Source organism: Eulemur rufifrons, chromosome 7 (assembly GCF_041146395.1).
Source record: "Eulemur rufifrons isolate Redbay chromosome 7, OSU_ERuf_1, whole genome shotgun sequence".
In the NCBI taxonomy this organism is placed as follows: Eukaryota; Metazoa; Chordata; class Mammalia; order Primates; family Lemuridae; genus Eulemur; species Eulemur rufifrons.
Window position 1 is genome coordinate 89,007,700 of NC_090989.1, and position 15,862 is coordinate 89,023,561.

At 38.9% G+C, this 15,862-nt stretch overlaps 1 protein-coding gene across 1 annotated transcript in view; it reads left to right on the top strand.

The window, feature by feature from the left end:
* The window catches only part of NCEH1 (neutral cholesterol ester hydrolase 1), a 43,930-nt gene extending 37,055 nt beyond the window's left edge, over positions 1-6,875 (top strand). The window contains exons 4-5 of the mRNA XM_069472927.1: positions 5,064-5,235; positions 6,258-6,875. Of these exons, the coding sequence (XP_069329028.1) occupies positions 5,064-5,235; positions 6,258-6,875 (790 nt within the window). The remainder of the gene's footprint in view (positions 1-5,063; positions 5,236-6,257) is intronic.
* Positions 6,876-15,862: the final 8,987 nt, after the last annotated feature.

The window sequence follows — 15,862 nt, forward strand, 5'->3', positions numbered from 1 at the left end:
TTGCTTTTTAAAAAGTAAGTGTTTTTTTCCCTTCACTATTGTTAGTGAATCTCTCCTTTTAGACGTATTTAATTGATGGCACCTTGGCTCTGTTTTCTACTAACATTAAAAAAAAAACCACCATCTTCTCTTTTGTGGTTTAAGTCTTTAAGAATTTTGGGGGTGGCGGCGGTGGAAACTGGAGCTTTAGAAAAGGACTATGTTGCAACTACAGAACACCTATGACCCCAAACCGCAGTGAGCTGAGAAACTTCCTCCCACTCAAACCTGAATCTAGTAGTGTTATTTTTAGCTTTTGAAACCACGCCCAGGGAGAAAGGATGTGCCTGCCACCGAGCCTGCTTGGCTGCCGTGGCCACCTGGGGGAGCATGCCGGCTCTCTGTTTACTCTTGAGGTTAAAGGAGAGGTTTGCCTCTGAATGGGCGGAGGCAGTTTCGATAAACAAGGAGAGCCTGTGGACCTCCCTGCTGTTTACATACATGTGTCTCCTAAGCCTTAAGTTGTGAGCAGATCATTGGAACTTCACAGTGTTTAAATAGATCTCAAGTCTAGGCTCGATCACTCTACTCCTAGGATTTTGGCGAAGCATCTGACATCTGTAGGATCTTTGGGACATTATTCTAGTCCCATCAGCCAAGCCTTTACTAATCTCTGCTTTCCCTTGCTGAGTGATTGGTGGTCAAAGCTATCTCAAGGGGCCAATTTTGAAAGTAGAAACAGAAAGAAAGACCCTTCCTCAAATTTTATGCACAAATCACGTTTTAAGCCTGAAAAAAGAATTAATAGTCCATTCACAATCTTTCTACTCAAGTGCAATTTTATTATATCTTTTTTTTTAAATAGAATAGAATAAATAGGTTCTTCCTCTGGAGTTGTCTCCCTCAAATAGAGAGCACAATATGGATTTAATTATTGATTTGTTTTAGATATCCCTTACTAAAGATATGGGTTTTCTAAGATGGGGTAGTATTAGCCTTTTTATATTCCCAAGATAAATCTATTGAGCTTTTCTTGGGAGATGGGGAAAGGTAAAAAAAAAAAAAAAACACCTGAAAAAAGGAGTGACTCTTCTCTCTCCTGCTGAATCTAATAGGAATATAATTTCATTCCAGAGTATCACATGTACCTTTCACCTAGCTGGCACTACATGAAGGGAACTCAGTGTCCTTTTCCACAGCAGGAGATTGTACACATGGTCTCCAGGGTAGGTTATTCTGAGGGAGAATGCCCATTTCAACCCTCTAAGAACAGTAGTGTCATTCAGGGCTTCGGCTTCCACATGCTTGGAACAACTCGTATTTCCCCTCAACTCACAGCTTGATATAGTGTCTGCCTTTGACTTAAGGAGCAATTTGTCAGTCTTTCTGAGCACTGCTCTGTCTCCGCGGTCCCTGTTACTAAGTCGGCAATGAAGTAAGTAGATCATCAGAAATGGTGCTGCTTATTTCAGGTTGGGGACCTCATAACACTTTGGTACATAATTATGACTTCCCATCCACTTGTAGAGAAAGTTGAGATGTCTATGTTATGACATATTATCAGAGAGACTTTGAAGGCTCCAAGGAAGTTAAGTTACTTTTGGCCGGAGACTCAGAGATTTAATGGAAGAAGTGACATTTGAAATAAAGGATGAGAACATTTGATGAGGACGCCATGGGGCAAGGGCTCAGGGGCTAGAGAGAGGGACCAATGCCCTGGGAATGGGAAAAGGGGCAAGGTATTCCGAGAAAAGTGAGGATGTGAATGGACTCCATAATACTTCTGAACCCTGGCCATGTTTAGAATTACTTGGGGAAATTTGCTTTGAATGTAGATGCTGGGCCTACCCCAGACCAATTGAATTGGAATATTGTGTAGAGGGGCTCAAACCTGTTTTTTTTTTTTTTTTAAAGAAAAACTGCCAAAATTATATATGTGTGTAAGGTAGATAGAGTTGAGAACCCCTGAGCTAATGCATAGGTAAATCTTTAAACTTTTGTTTGGAAAGAAGAAAAGTATGTAACTAAAGATGTACCATAGGCCAGGCACTGTGCAAATCGGTTTGTTTTGAGAATATTGCAAAACTATTGAAATCATTAGAGAGTTTCTGGGATGTTAAAAATCTACAGCTTTGAGAATTTACTGCTTTGATGAGGTAATGAGAATATATATGTGTGTGTGTGTATATATGGCTGTGGATTTTAAAGAATGAGAATATATTTAAAAGAGAGAGGGGCATAGGTTTCAAAGTCAGTTGTGAGTTTAGAGCCCAGATCTTCGCTTACTAGCTGTTGTAGACAAGTTGCACATCCTCTTTGAGCCTCACATTCTCATCCTTAAATCCATAGGTGGAGATTTGAGCGAAACACACCTGTAGAACACTTGGCGAGGTGCCTCGCTTAGCAGGAATATTATCTTCTTTATATACTACACATTTTTTCAATCGATTAAACCCCATGCCTGAGTTTACACCAAATTTTGTTCTTCTAGTAGGAGGTACATGTTGTGCGAAAGCTGGCATTGCAGAGTCATCTCTCCCTGCAGTGAGTGGGGCAAATCTATATAATAAATATAACATAATATGAATAGTATTTATCTATCAGGTGCTTTATTTAATTCAAGATATGCAATCTTTAAAAGAAAATGTCAGAACCCTCTTTCAGCACTTTGCAGGGACACAGCTTTGAACACAAGCTGCAGATAGCAGATACGTTTATGTATGCTTTCTTTGCCTGTGCCACCCACGAATTTCCTCCTGACTCTTGGTTTTATGTGTCTATGAAGATATTATCAAATTTTGTTTCTCAGGTGAATTTCAAGCTACTTTGAAGGTTCATCTTGCACCAGGTGACCTAAGAAATATCTAGTTTCAGTATACTCTCCAGTCTACAGAAATAGTGTCCCTTTTTATTGAGTGAAATTAAAGAATGTTTCCAGTTTGAACATAGATAAGGGGAGGGATTAGGATATGCATTATTAAGGGTGTCAGGAAGACTCTTAAATCATAATCTGTTTTTAAGCATATTTACTCTGTTATCTGAGCCCGTTATTAATTGACAAGATTGAGCAGTAGTATATTCTTTTAGATTGCTTATTTCCCTGATCCAAAGTCACTGAGACCTTTTCTGAAATAGCATCTGAAAACTCAATGTAATTGATATATGTATACTAGCAGAATATGTTCCCACCATCTGGGCAACAAGAAAAACAGTTTATCATGATATGTGGTATAGAAAATAGGCTTTGTTTTCACAACTTGAGTCATAAAGTATGTTTGTTTTTGTTAAAATTAAAAATTCAGCTTGGTAATATTGAAGATAAAAAATTGAGACCTCCTCCAAAAAACTGGGAGGTAAATAGAATCATGGGAGATGACGCCATCTAGTGGACAAAACGGCATACTCCAGCTTCTTTTGCCCATAATAAATGGAATCCTACCCATATAGCAGCAGCTTTAAGACAGTGAAAAATCAACTGGAAAAAAACATTTTGGATGACTTAATTGGTCATCACAAATAGAAAAATAATAAAGAAATTAGAAAGTTTATTTTATCTGCTATAAGGCAACCATAAGGGAATTTATTGTTGCATTTATTTTCAAACCATAATAATTCCTGAATAAACAGATCTACATTCACTACTTATCAAAGTATTTCATAGGTATTTGTCCATTTGATTGTATCTGCACTGAATGTCAAGATGTTTGATTAGCTAGCTGTATTTTAGATGGGGGAAAATAAATGGCATTATATAGAGTAGCTTAGAAAAATTAGTTTCTAAAAATAAAAATGTTAATTATAAGATAGAAATCAAAAGACCTGAGTCTTAAATGGCTGTTATTATATTTTAATCAGATAATTAGTTTCTACCCTACCTCATTTTGGTCTGTGTTTGCTTATTTTACAAGTGAAGTAACTTTTCTATGCCTCAGTTTCTTCATTTGCAAAATGAAGGCATGTGAATAAAAAAGGTTTATTGGAAGGATGATTCCATGCCCAGAACATTGGTAGGTACTAGAAACACAACAATGAATAAAACACAGTTCCTCATATTAGAGAACACGATCATTAGAGGAAATATATAAAGAAATAATTTTAATATGAGGCAACAAGAACAGTGACGTACACCAGCACATAGAAATATCAAGGGATGGTAGTCAACCCAATCCCAGAAGCAAGTGGAGATACAGTCCGGGAAGGCTTCTTAGAGGAGACCAAAGCATCCAGGTAAGGTTTAAAGAATGACTGAGAATTAATAAGCAAAAGAGGAGAGTGCAGACTGAGAGGGCATTCCAAACCAAGACTGCCCATGTAAATATGTAAGATAATATCATGCATGCGGCATTTGACAAAACCAGGGTTCTCTAGGACCCTTAAGAGAATATGAATTCTACTAGGTGTACAGAGCAGGATCCCAAAAGACTCTGATCTTGCAAAATGGGGTGGTAGGAGGGGCCCCAGAAATATCCTAGAGGGTGTGCACTAGGCTGCCTGGCAAACTTAGTTTTCTTTTTGTTGATTAAAACTGGCCTTTTAGTTCTAATCTTCTGGGGAGTGAATGCATTGCCTGGGTTTAATGTCAGGCTGGCATGGACCTCTTCAGTGGAGTACAATTTTATTAAATTTATCAAGTAAATTATGAGGAATACTCTATGGACTCACATTAAACATGAGACCACCAAGGTGGTTAACGGTGCTGACTCACTTTCTAACCCAGAGGCTCTGTGAATGGGACGCTGACTTACAGAAATAAAATTCTAAAATCTATTATAGTTCTATTCATATCTTTATAATCAATACCTGCCTTTTACTTTGAAGTTCTGTTTTGAGTTGTCGGTAGTGGTATGTTTTGTTTTGTTTGGTGGCTGACAGTAACAAAAAAAAAAAACCATTGCTAATACAAAATCATTACATTTTAAACTAAGTATTTGATTTGCAAGAAAATAAATGGTTTAGCTTTGTAATTATCTTAATTTCTTATTTATTTATTTCTGGCTTTAAAAGGAACAGTTTCCCTTTATACTTTCAATATCCCATAAAAGCTTGGTAGAGCCCTTACATGAATACAACTTTTGTCTTTATAGCTACAGACTGGTTCCAAAGGTTTATTTTCCTGAGCAAATTCACGATGTTGTACGTGCCACAAAGCATTTCCTGCAGCCAGAAGTCTTACAGAAGTATATGGTGGACCCAGGCAGAATTTGCATTTCTGGTGACAGTGCTGGTGGAAATTTGGCTGCTGCCCTTGGACAACAGGTACCACTGCTGCCCTGAGGTGCTGGTGGCGGGAGGGCACATGGTCGGGTCGAGCAGACTCACACATTCTCCACTGCATGTGGCAAAGGCACAGTCAGGTGAGCTGGTCGCTAGATGGCCAAGTTATTCATACGCTTGCCCTTGCAGAGCTCTCAGAGATCCTTTAGAATTAGGAAGATGGGTCATTGAAGGAAGTGTCGTCTATGAGTCCTTATAAAAGCCCTGATTATATTCAGTGTTAGAGAAGTGCTAACATCCCTTGGTTCTCCAGGATATGCATGGAAATTACATATCTCCTCCTTTTCCATGTTTGACTTGCAAAAAGGAGTATTTTTGCTTATATTCCAATTCCTAAGATTCTTTCCTCAGAACTTTGAGCCTAATTAAAAACTTAAAAAGTGTTTCCCCAAATTTTTTTAATATAAAAGTAAAAATTAAATGGATCAGCCATTTAAATTTTTATATCATAAGTTAATCTGAGCTTTACCTATTTAAGTTCTTTGAAAATTGTGTCTATCTCTAATAGCACCCAAATTTTTTGGCAGCTGTGTAAACTCAAAGTAAACACAACGTTTTCTTCCTCTTGTAGATTAAATAACCTAAGAATAGCATTTAGTAGGATCTCAGGGTATCCCCACTGATGAGCATTTAGTCTTTATGTTTGGTGAGAGAGTAAAAATTTACATAACACCCAGGTGTGCTAAGTGCGAAAAGATAGATACCAGTGAAATATTAATGGGAATTTAAAAACCTAAGAGATTATGTACCCTTGAAGGGTCTGCTCAAAGCTATGAGTTGCAAACATCATACCTGTCTTAGTAAGCAGCCAGCAGCTTGATGGGGGTGGTGGTCATGGGAATTATTTATTTTTTAAACTATCATGCTTAATACCATGCCTGGTATAAACTTAACACTTACACCTTTGACAGATTCAAAGTAACACGTTAAGATACTTTATAGGATATGGTTTTTGTAAAGGAGCTATGCAAAATGAAATAATGTGTTTGCTTCCCCTTCTCCAGTTGATTCAAGATGTCAACCTAAGAAATAAGCTCAAACTGCAAGCTTTAATTTATCCAGTTCTTCAAGCTTTAGATTTTAACACACCCTCTTATCAGCAAAATGTGAACATACCAATCCTGCCCCGCTATGTCATGGTAAAGTATTGGCTGGACTACTTCAAAGGCAACCACGACTTTGTGCAGGCAATGATAGTTAACAATCACACGTCACTGGATGTGAAAGAGGCCACTGCCCTCAGGGCTCGTCTAAACTGGACGTCCCTCTTGCCTGCATCCATCACAAAGGACTACAGTCCTGTTGTGCAGACCACGGGCAATGCCAGGATTGTCCAGGAGATCCCTCAGTTGCTGGATGTCCGCTCTGCCCCACTCATAGCGGACCAGGAAGTGCTGCGGCACCTCCCAAAGACCTACATTCTGACGTGTGAGCATGACGTCCTGAGAGACGACGGGATCATGTATGCCAAGCGTTTAGAGAGTGCAGGTGTGGAGGTGACCCTGGATCACTTTGAGGATGGCTTTCATGGATGCATAATTTTCACCAGCTGGCCCACCAAGTTCTCAGTGGGAATTCGGACTAGGAATAGTTACATCAAGTGGCTGGATCAAAACCTGTAAGGGAATAAAACTTCTGGAAGGCTCCAGTGAGCCCCTCTTCACCTCCTATACCTGCTTTGGAAAAACATGCACTTTTTCGTTGACTGATCCTTCCTCCTACACCCACGACCCCCAAACCCCCACCCCCATTATTTGTGAGTTATGGAATCTCTATTCCCTGCAGACTTTATGGTAATCTAATATTTTAAAATGAATTGGACTAATTTAAGTACAAAAACATCTGACTTTGGTTCCATAGTGGGCCAGTCTGTCTGTTCATGTTATTTTGATCAACTATTACTAATCCCTACAGCTACAGAAAGCAGGGCTAGGAGCTGCAAATGGCTTTGGTCCTGCCTTCATCTAGATGCTCTTTCAGAAGAAATTCTTCCAGCTGTGGGTGATATAATGACCTTTAGTGAGTTAAGAAAATATGGGCTCTTCTTCCACTTGCTAGAGCTTATTTCAGGTTCGGAACAATGTTCGGTATGTGCACTTTCAGGTCAGTGCCAGGGACCAAGTGCCCTCTGTGAGTAGATGGTTTGGTTTCCCATGGGAATTTTGGCAAAGGCTTTCTAACAAGGTCGAGTTTCCCAACAGACTTTTTTGCTCTAGAGTGTTAATTTTATGAGATATAGTTATCCATAAGTCCAGCTGTAGTAATGATACTTGAAAGTTACTTTCTACCACTATTACTAGAAAACATAAAGTTGCATACACTGGATAGCTATACATTTGTAAGTTTTTGTTGTGTTTACTTATGCCATTTCCTTGAGTAGATCTTTTGGGAGCAAATTAATTTAGATTTAGAATAAATTTTCCCTTACAGAAAAAGTAAAAACAGACAAACGAAACAACCTATTGTTTCTCATAAAACTACTTCTGACATAAATTACCAAGAGCAGTGTGTATATATTTGGCATAGTCAGAAAATACATTTACTGTTCATTTAAAAGTGTGAAAAATGCCTTTAGAAGGTCTAGTCTATGCTTGAAAACAACTCTTTCACTTATATGGCTTTAAACTGGAGCTATTTTGGTATACTGTATTGTTTATTCTTTTTAAGTTATTTAATGATATATGTAGCTCGTCTTAGGATTTTTTCAGAAAGCTGTCCATAATAACTATTTAAAATAATGGTATTTTAAAAACTATTTTAGGGTTTAAAAAACTGCTTAGAGTTATATCTACATGTAATTTTATGGAAAGAGATAAAATAGGTATTAATACTACTACACATTAGTCTTAAATATTTTGATGTTTATATACAAATGTAAATTAAAATTAGAAACTATGACTGCACCTAGTAAAGTCATCTAAGTTTGTAGTTCAATAGCTTAGACAAGACATGTACTGCTCATCTCTGCTCTTTATGGTCAGAGGAACACAAGCTCATATTCTTCTCTGTAAAGGGCATACGCTGACACCTGGCACCTGCATCCTTCATTTTCTCCTTCCATCCAGGTCTAGACATTCTAACAGTGCAAGCTTAACTTCATGTAAAGTCTTCACTGCCAGTGGGAACGTCTTTGGCATAGCAAGAAGCTCCGATTCTGATTTGCATTCCTCTGCCCTCCTCCCTGCCACCCTTCCTCTGCCCCAGTTACTTTTAGCCGCTGCAGTGAGCAGCAGTACAGCTGAGTAATGATACAGTGCACCGTGGAAAGAAATTAGCACCTTTTCACTCCTGTGAAGAATGGATATTTCCCACTTCTGGCAATGAAATTTTGCATACTGAGTTTTCATTTATTTGTATGAGCCAGTAGCATTTCATATACAAAACAGAAGTAAATGCAACTGTGTATGTATGTGTGTATGCCCGTGTGTATACAAAAATAAGCATTCAAGTGAACTTGCTTATGTTCTTATACAAGTCACTCACCATCTCTGGGCCTCTTCTCCCTTTCCTCTATAGTCAGAGAGCTGAATTACTTGATCCTTGAGGTCTCTTCCAGCTATAAATTCCAAATATTTTGTCAGATTGGCAAATTATATTGGCCTTTTCTTTTACGGTGGTTTTTTTGGTAGGCCGTAATTCCTTATACACAGACACTTATATCAACAAAGATTTTTTTTTCTAAAAAACTGGGATTTTCGTTCTCTTACTCTATGATAGCTACCCTCCTCATATAATACTATTCTTTTTTGACACCATTTGAAGAATGTTTGGATCTTATTTTGAGGTCATCTACCTCTAAGAAAGAGAAAATGTAATGCACGGGCTTCCTTAAAATGACGTTTTTTTCCTCAGAATTGCGAGCCAAATCCTGTAGTAATTACAGATAACAAATGATTCCAGACCTCTAAAAGTCTCTCTCAGATGAAAAGGGAGTGAAGGAAAAAGGGGGTCAACTACTGTTTCTGATAAAATATTTGAGCTTCATTGTTCTTTTAGCTTTTATTCTTATAAAAAATGTCTATGCTTTGCAGATTGATCTGTTTTTAGTATTATGGCTTTGTTTTGTCTTTCTCTTTTATGAAAAAGTTGGTAATCTTTTTTGTAATATTGTCTGTGAAATATGAACATTAATATATGAAGAAAAACCTCAAAGTGCTGCAAGATATAGTGAAGTGTAAATCTTAAAGTTTTATCATGCATTTGTTAAGAACTTAAAACTATTGTATAATTATCTTGGTGGATATAATATTTGATGCATGACCTTTTAACATTTGACTTAGCTTATTTCCCACTGCAAAGGGGAAGGCAGATTTTATGAAGGATTTTAGTAGCAAATCTATTTTATAAAATGAAAATCCACTGTGGAGATAGGAAAATATGTATCTGTTTTGAATCATGTTTGGAAGTAAAATGGCTCCATCTGGGAATGTGTCTCTTTCATTTCTCCTTGTCTCATGCTCTGGTTTTCATTTGAGACAGTGTTGTGCATTTTTCTGTGTTTCCCAGATCCCTAGCCACAAGTCTACCCAAATCTTCTTCCCCCTGGAACACTCGAGCTGTCTTTCCATCACTGAGCAGGGCTCGGGAACCTCCTTGATGGTATTCGTTTCTCGTGTGGATACAGTGAGTGCTGCCCTGTCCAAGGAAACCTGCTCAGACTGGCTAGAACATTCATAAAAGCCAGGCAGGCCCGGGACCTATTTTAGGATTTTCAATACACATTAGGAAAGGATTATTATAATACTGAACCATTTCAGCCAAAGAAGTATCAGTATCACTGAAGGTAAGTTCTCTGTGATTACAAACAATCTAATAATTTCACACTTGCATTTAGTATGCTTTTTTCTAGAATGAATTGTTTATATTGGTTCTAAATGGTTCATCTTCTGTAGCAAAACCTCTTGGTGTGTGGCTATATTTGGCTGGTAGGATCTGCTAACAGTTCCAACAATTCTCCTTTGGGGCATTTTAAATGTAAACTCTATGTTTTAATATTGTTTTTCTTGTGATTTTCATTCTCTTTTTATCTCCTGTGCTTTTTTTTGTAACAGCATCTCATATTTTCTAATGAACCGCCATATTTAAACATCTAGAAGATATTGATATCGGTATGCGATTCCCCAGCTCCCAAAGATTGAAAATGTAAAGATGACTTCTAATAGGCATTCATGGATGGCTCAGCCCTGTCACTCAGGACGGCATCTTGTGTCATTAGAGAGTGTAAGAAGCTGGTGATATCATTTGCACGTGTCTTCTGTTTGGATGGCTCCTCCCCAAGATTTTCTCATGGCTGGCTCACTGTTGACGTTTCAGACTAAATGCCCCCTCCCCAGAGAAGTCCGTCTTCTCAGCCAGACAGTCTCCCCACGTTAGCACCCAGCCCTCCTGGGCACCACTCTTCACCCTAGCCCCAGACCCTCTCCACCTGTCTGTTTATTACTGCTGTTTTCTCATTTCTCTGTCTGAAATTGCATTTATTTAATGATGTGCTTGTTTTCTGTTTTCCCCATGCTTCAGTGTAACCTCCATGAGGGCCAGGACTTTGTCTTGTCCATTCCTTCGTCCTCAGCACTAACAGCACATAGTGGACTTTCAAAAGATGCTTTTGAATAAATCCTCACCAAGAAAAATTAAACTTATAAGAATTAGGGTATTAGTTTCCATGTTTCTTTTAGAAGTAAGTTTATGTCAAATATAAGTAGTTACTTATGACAAAAAAGTAAATATTTCCAAGCAATGTTAAACAATTGAAAGTAATCTAAGCCCTGTTTTTAACTACCAAATTTTAAAGGAAAAAGTGCTTTTGAATGAATGAGGATTTTTTCTTTCACAACTTAAGTCTGTTCCAAATTTTTCTCAACATATATTAAATTTTTGCTATGTTGAATAAACCATTGCAAACTGCCCTAAAAGAGTGACCTGTATAACATATTTCACAAGTATTCTGCAAAAGTCACTTTTAGAGTTTGAGAAATTTTAACCAAAGCAATTCTATCACTTTTATGATGTTGTTTTCCCTTCTTTCTGTTTTCATTATTTTTTTTTTTTTTTTTTTTAGACAGAGTCTCGCTCTGTTGCCCGGGCTAGAGTGAGTGCCGTGGCGTTAGCCTAGCTCACAGCAACCTCAAACTCCTGGGCTTAAGCGATCCTACTGCCTCAGCCTCCCGAGTAGCTGGGACTATAGGCATGCGCCACCATGCCCGGCTAATTTTTTGTATATATATATTTTAGTTGTCCATATAATTTCTTTCTATTTTTAGTAGAGACGGGGTCTCGCTCTTGCTCAGGCTGGTCTCGAACTCCTGACCTTGAGCGATCCACCCGCCTCGGCCTCCCAGAGTGCTAGGATTACAGGCGTGAGCCACCGCGCCCGGCCTTGTTTTCATTATTTTTTTAATAGAGAAACGGATGTTCTTTATTCCAGTCAAATTCACGAAATCAAGAAATAATAAATATTTATTTTGCTTGGCCACAGGTTAAAGTTATTTTTAGTATTCTACTTTAAGGTAAATGGTTTCCTAAGCTAAGCGACATCTCCCCTGCTTACTTTGTTTCCACTGCTCCCATAGAATCAAGTTTCCCTCCTTCTGCACAAAGTCAGCACCTCAATTTGTGTCCTTAATCCAATTCATTATTGTCTCTGTCAAGGACTTGCTAAAGCATCTACCTCTCTAGTCTCCATCTCTCTAGCCTAGTCAAATCTGTCTTGTCCAGGAAATAAGTCCTCTTCTGTCCTTTATTTCCGTTCTCCTTTTCTTGTGATCCAGAGTTGTCTATAGTCTAAAGATTTGACAAGTATCATAAACATCACAAAATTCTATTTCATGCAATTTCCATTATAAAAGAAAATTTTAAAGTTTAATATATAGGTTGAACTACATAAGATTTTTGTAGATTAAACTAGTCAAATGTCATCAATTTTATGTGTTTCAACCTGATGGTTTCCTATTACTGGATTCTTAGGTTATTTCCAAATTTTATTTTATAAACATTGATAGAATGAACATTTTATCCAGAAATCTCTTTGCAAAACTTTGATTGTTTTCTTAGGATAAGTTCCTAGTAGTGGAATTGTTGAGTCAAGGAGGCTGAACATCTTTATGGCCTGTGATACACGTTGCCAAATTTCCCTCTAGATAGTGCTGATTTATAATCACTTTGGTATCTTCACTGCTATTTTTTTTAAACTCAATTATTCTGTTCAGCTAACCTTAGTATTAATACCATGAAATCATGTGACTATTGTTTACCTTCTCAGCATAGTCTTCCAGTTTATACTTCATCAAACAATATTTTTGCATGCCCAGAGCCTTTATAAATCCTCATTTAAGCCATGCATGGTGGCTCACACCTGTATTCCCAGCACTTTAGAAGGTCAAGGCAGGAGGATCACTTGAGGCTAGGAGTTCAAGACCAACCTGGGAAACAGCAAGACCCCCCCATCTCTACAAAAAATTTTAAAAAATTAGCCAGATCTGATGGTGCACTCTGTAGTCCCAGCTACTTAAGAGGCTGAGGTAGAGTGATCCGTCGAGCCTAGGAGTTGCAGTTTGCAGTGAGCTATGATCACACCATTGCACTCCAGCCTGAGTGACAGAACAAGATCTCATCTTTTAAAAAAAAACAAAAGTGTGTGTCACACACACACATACACACACCCCCTACATCTCACATAGACCAAGGAAGAGTTTAAAATTACACTTGCCGCAATATTGTTTGGTTTTCTATCACTGAGTAACAAATTATTATGAAACTGGTAATTTATTTATTTTATTTAAAAAATCCTTTTTTTTTTTTTTTTTAATTTAAATACCATAGCCACTTTTGTCCCCATGAAGCCCTGAAACTTGTAATTTAAAACGATAGCCATTTGTTGTCTCAGGATTCTGGTTGACTGAGCTTAGCTTAGTGGACCATCTGCTAAACACAGTGTGGATTGAGGCTCCAAGCATCAGAGTTCCACTGGGCTAGAACATCCACAGTGACAAACCACATGGCTGGCAGTTGTGCTGGCTGTTGGTTGAGTGCTTTTCTTTTTCCTTAAGTGGCTTTTCCTCCTGAATTGGGATTCTCAAAGCGTGGCATCTGGATTCCGAGATAGAGAATTCTGAGTGTGCAAAAGTGGAAAGCCTTACATTCCTAAGATACAGATTTGAAGTTACCCCACATCACTTCCACCATATTCTATTGGTCAAAGCAAATCACAGGACCAGCCCAGATTTAAGGGGAGGGGAAATAGACAACACTGTTTAATGGAAGAAGTGACAAAGAATTTATAGCCATGTTTAATGCACCACAATTCTTGCCAGAAGGGAACTTTCATTTTGACCAGTCATTGATAAGAAGAAAATCCTCTTTTTACAGTTTTTATATGTGTGATGATTGGGAGAATTTTCCACAGATTACTTCTGGCCCCATGCATTTCTAACCTTGTTTTTCCTCTGCTGTCTTCGATCTTTTGCTGTGGGCCATAGAATAAGTTCATATTACAATATATCTGGCTCTGCACTTTAGCAGAGAATGGCATGGGGTATTGAACCAGCCATAACTTAACTGAAGCAGCTGCAAATCACATAAATATATCCCACTAAACCCAAGCTAAATGTATCACCAGCTCAATGTTCCCTTATGAGACCCGAAAATGCCTGTGGCCACTCCAAACCATCTAACATGGGGAAGCATAATGGAAAAGGAGAAATGAAAAGACAGTGATACTAACCAACTGCAGTTAAAAACTGTTTCCACCTTTGTGTATTTAAAAGAAAAAATAATCTTGTGCAACTGGGGGTGGGGCCCTTGCAGTTCCTTGAAAGGGGCCCATGCACATGAAGGGCCCTAAGCTCGAGTTTCGTGATAAATCTGCCCCTGCTCAAGATTCAGACTCATACTTCACTCTCCCTCCGGCCATGTTTCCTGGGCTATCCTTAGACCCAGCAGGGCAGCAAGCCTCAAGCTAACTGTGTTACCTTCTCCCCCTGTACTGGCATTGCCTTATATTGCCCCCATGTCATTTGATTGTACCGTCTTCTCTTCAGTTACCCAAGCTAGAATTATGACAGTTTTCTTTATTTCCTCCAGTCCTCCAACTTTCAATCACCAAGTCCAATCAATTTTACTTCCTGAATATTTCCCAAATCCATTACCTTCTTTCCACCCCTGGACACACGGCTCTAGTGGAGTCCCTCATCACTTCTTGCCCAGACAATTGCAATAAACTCTAACAAGTTTTCTTCTCTTGGCCGGGCGCGGTGGCTCACGCCTGTAATCCTAGCACTCTGGGAGGCCGAGGTGGGCGGATCCTTTGAGCTCAGGAGTTCGAGACCAGCCTGAGCAAGAGCGAGACCCCATCTCTACTAAAAATAGAAAGAAATTATATGGACAGCTAAAAATATATATAGAAAAAATTAGCCAGGCATGGTGGTGCATGCCTGTAGTCCCAGCTACTCGGGAGGCTGAGACAGGAGGATTGCTTGAGCTCAGGAGTTTGAGGTTGCTGTGAGCTAGGCTGATGCCACGGCACTCACTCTAGCCTGGGCAACAGAGTGAGACTCTGTCTCAAAAAAAAAAAAAAAAAAAAAAGTTTTCTTCTCTCCCTCAATCTCACGTCTCTCAAATTAATCCACTCCATAGCTGCAAAAATGATGACTTAAAACTCAAACGTGACCACATACTTCTCGGCTTAAAGTCCTTCAGTCTACTGGCAAGGTTCAGGCCACTTAACATTATAAGCCCAGGTCTTCCTCTGTGACCTTGTCCCTGCCTACTTCTGCGGTTCTCCAAGTGTGGTCTGGTGGCCCCCAAAATCAAAATGTCTGCATCAAAACTATTTTCATAATACTATGATGTTATTTGCCTTTGTCACTTTTTCTTTCATGAGTGTACAGAGGAATCTTCTAGCAGCTACAGACGTGACGCTGCAACAGATGGAATGTAGAAGCAGGTATGAGACTCCCTCTGTCTCCCGTTAAGCTAGACGTGAAAGACATTCATTAAAATGTAATACAATGCCACACTTCTCACTCATTTGTATTTTGGAAAATTCAGGGTTTTTTTTTTCTTCATAAAAGAGAACTTAACATGTAATTAAATAAATTAGTAATTGTTTCAAATTCCTCAGTTTTACTTCTTATTCAGTACGGTAAACATCAATTAATGAAGTCCACTTAACAAGACCTGTTGGCAGGGGTAGGGGATGGGGGAGTCCTTAATAATTTTTTTTTTAAGAGACAGAGCCTTCCTCTGTCTCAGAATTCTACCTACCATAACCTGTATACAATGGTGCTCAATAGGTACTTGCTGCCCGGGAGAGAAGCATCAGAACAGCAGTGGGGTTAGTGGAGTGGGATCTGCGACTCCTTTCCGGGCTTTACTTCTGCAGACACAGAGAGAGCAGGTATGCAGGGGGGGAGACGGAGGGGCTGCCACGCATCTGAGACATGGCTGGTCACGGGTGGGGATGGGCTGGGAATGAGCTTGGGGTTCACATCCATTTTCTTTCTTTTTCTTTTTCACTTTCTTTCTTCCCCCCATTCCACCCCCCCGCCTCCAAAATAGGGACTCATTCTGTTGCCCAGGCTGCAGTGCAGTGGTGCGGTCATAACTCACTGCA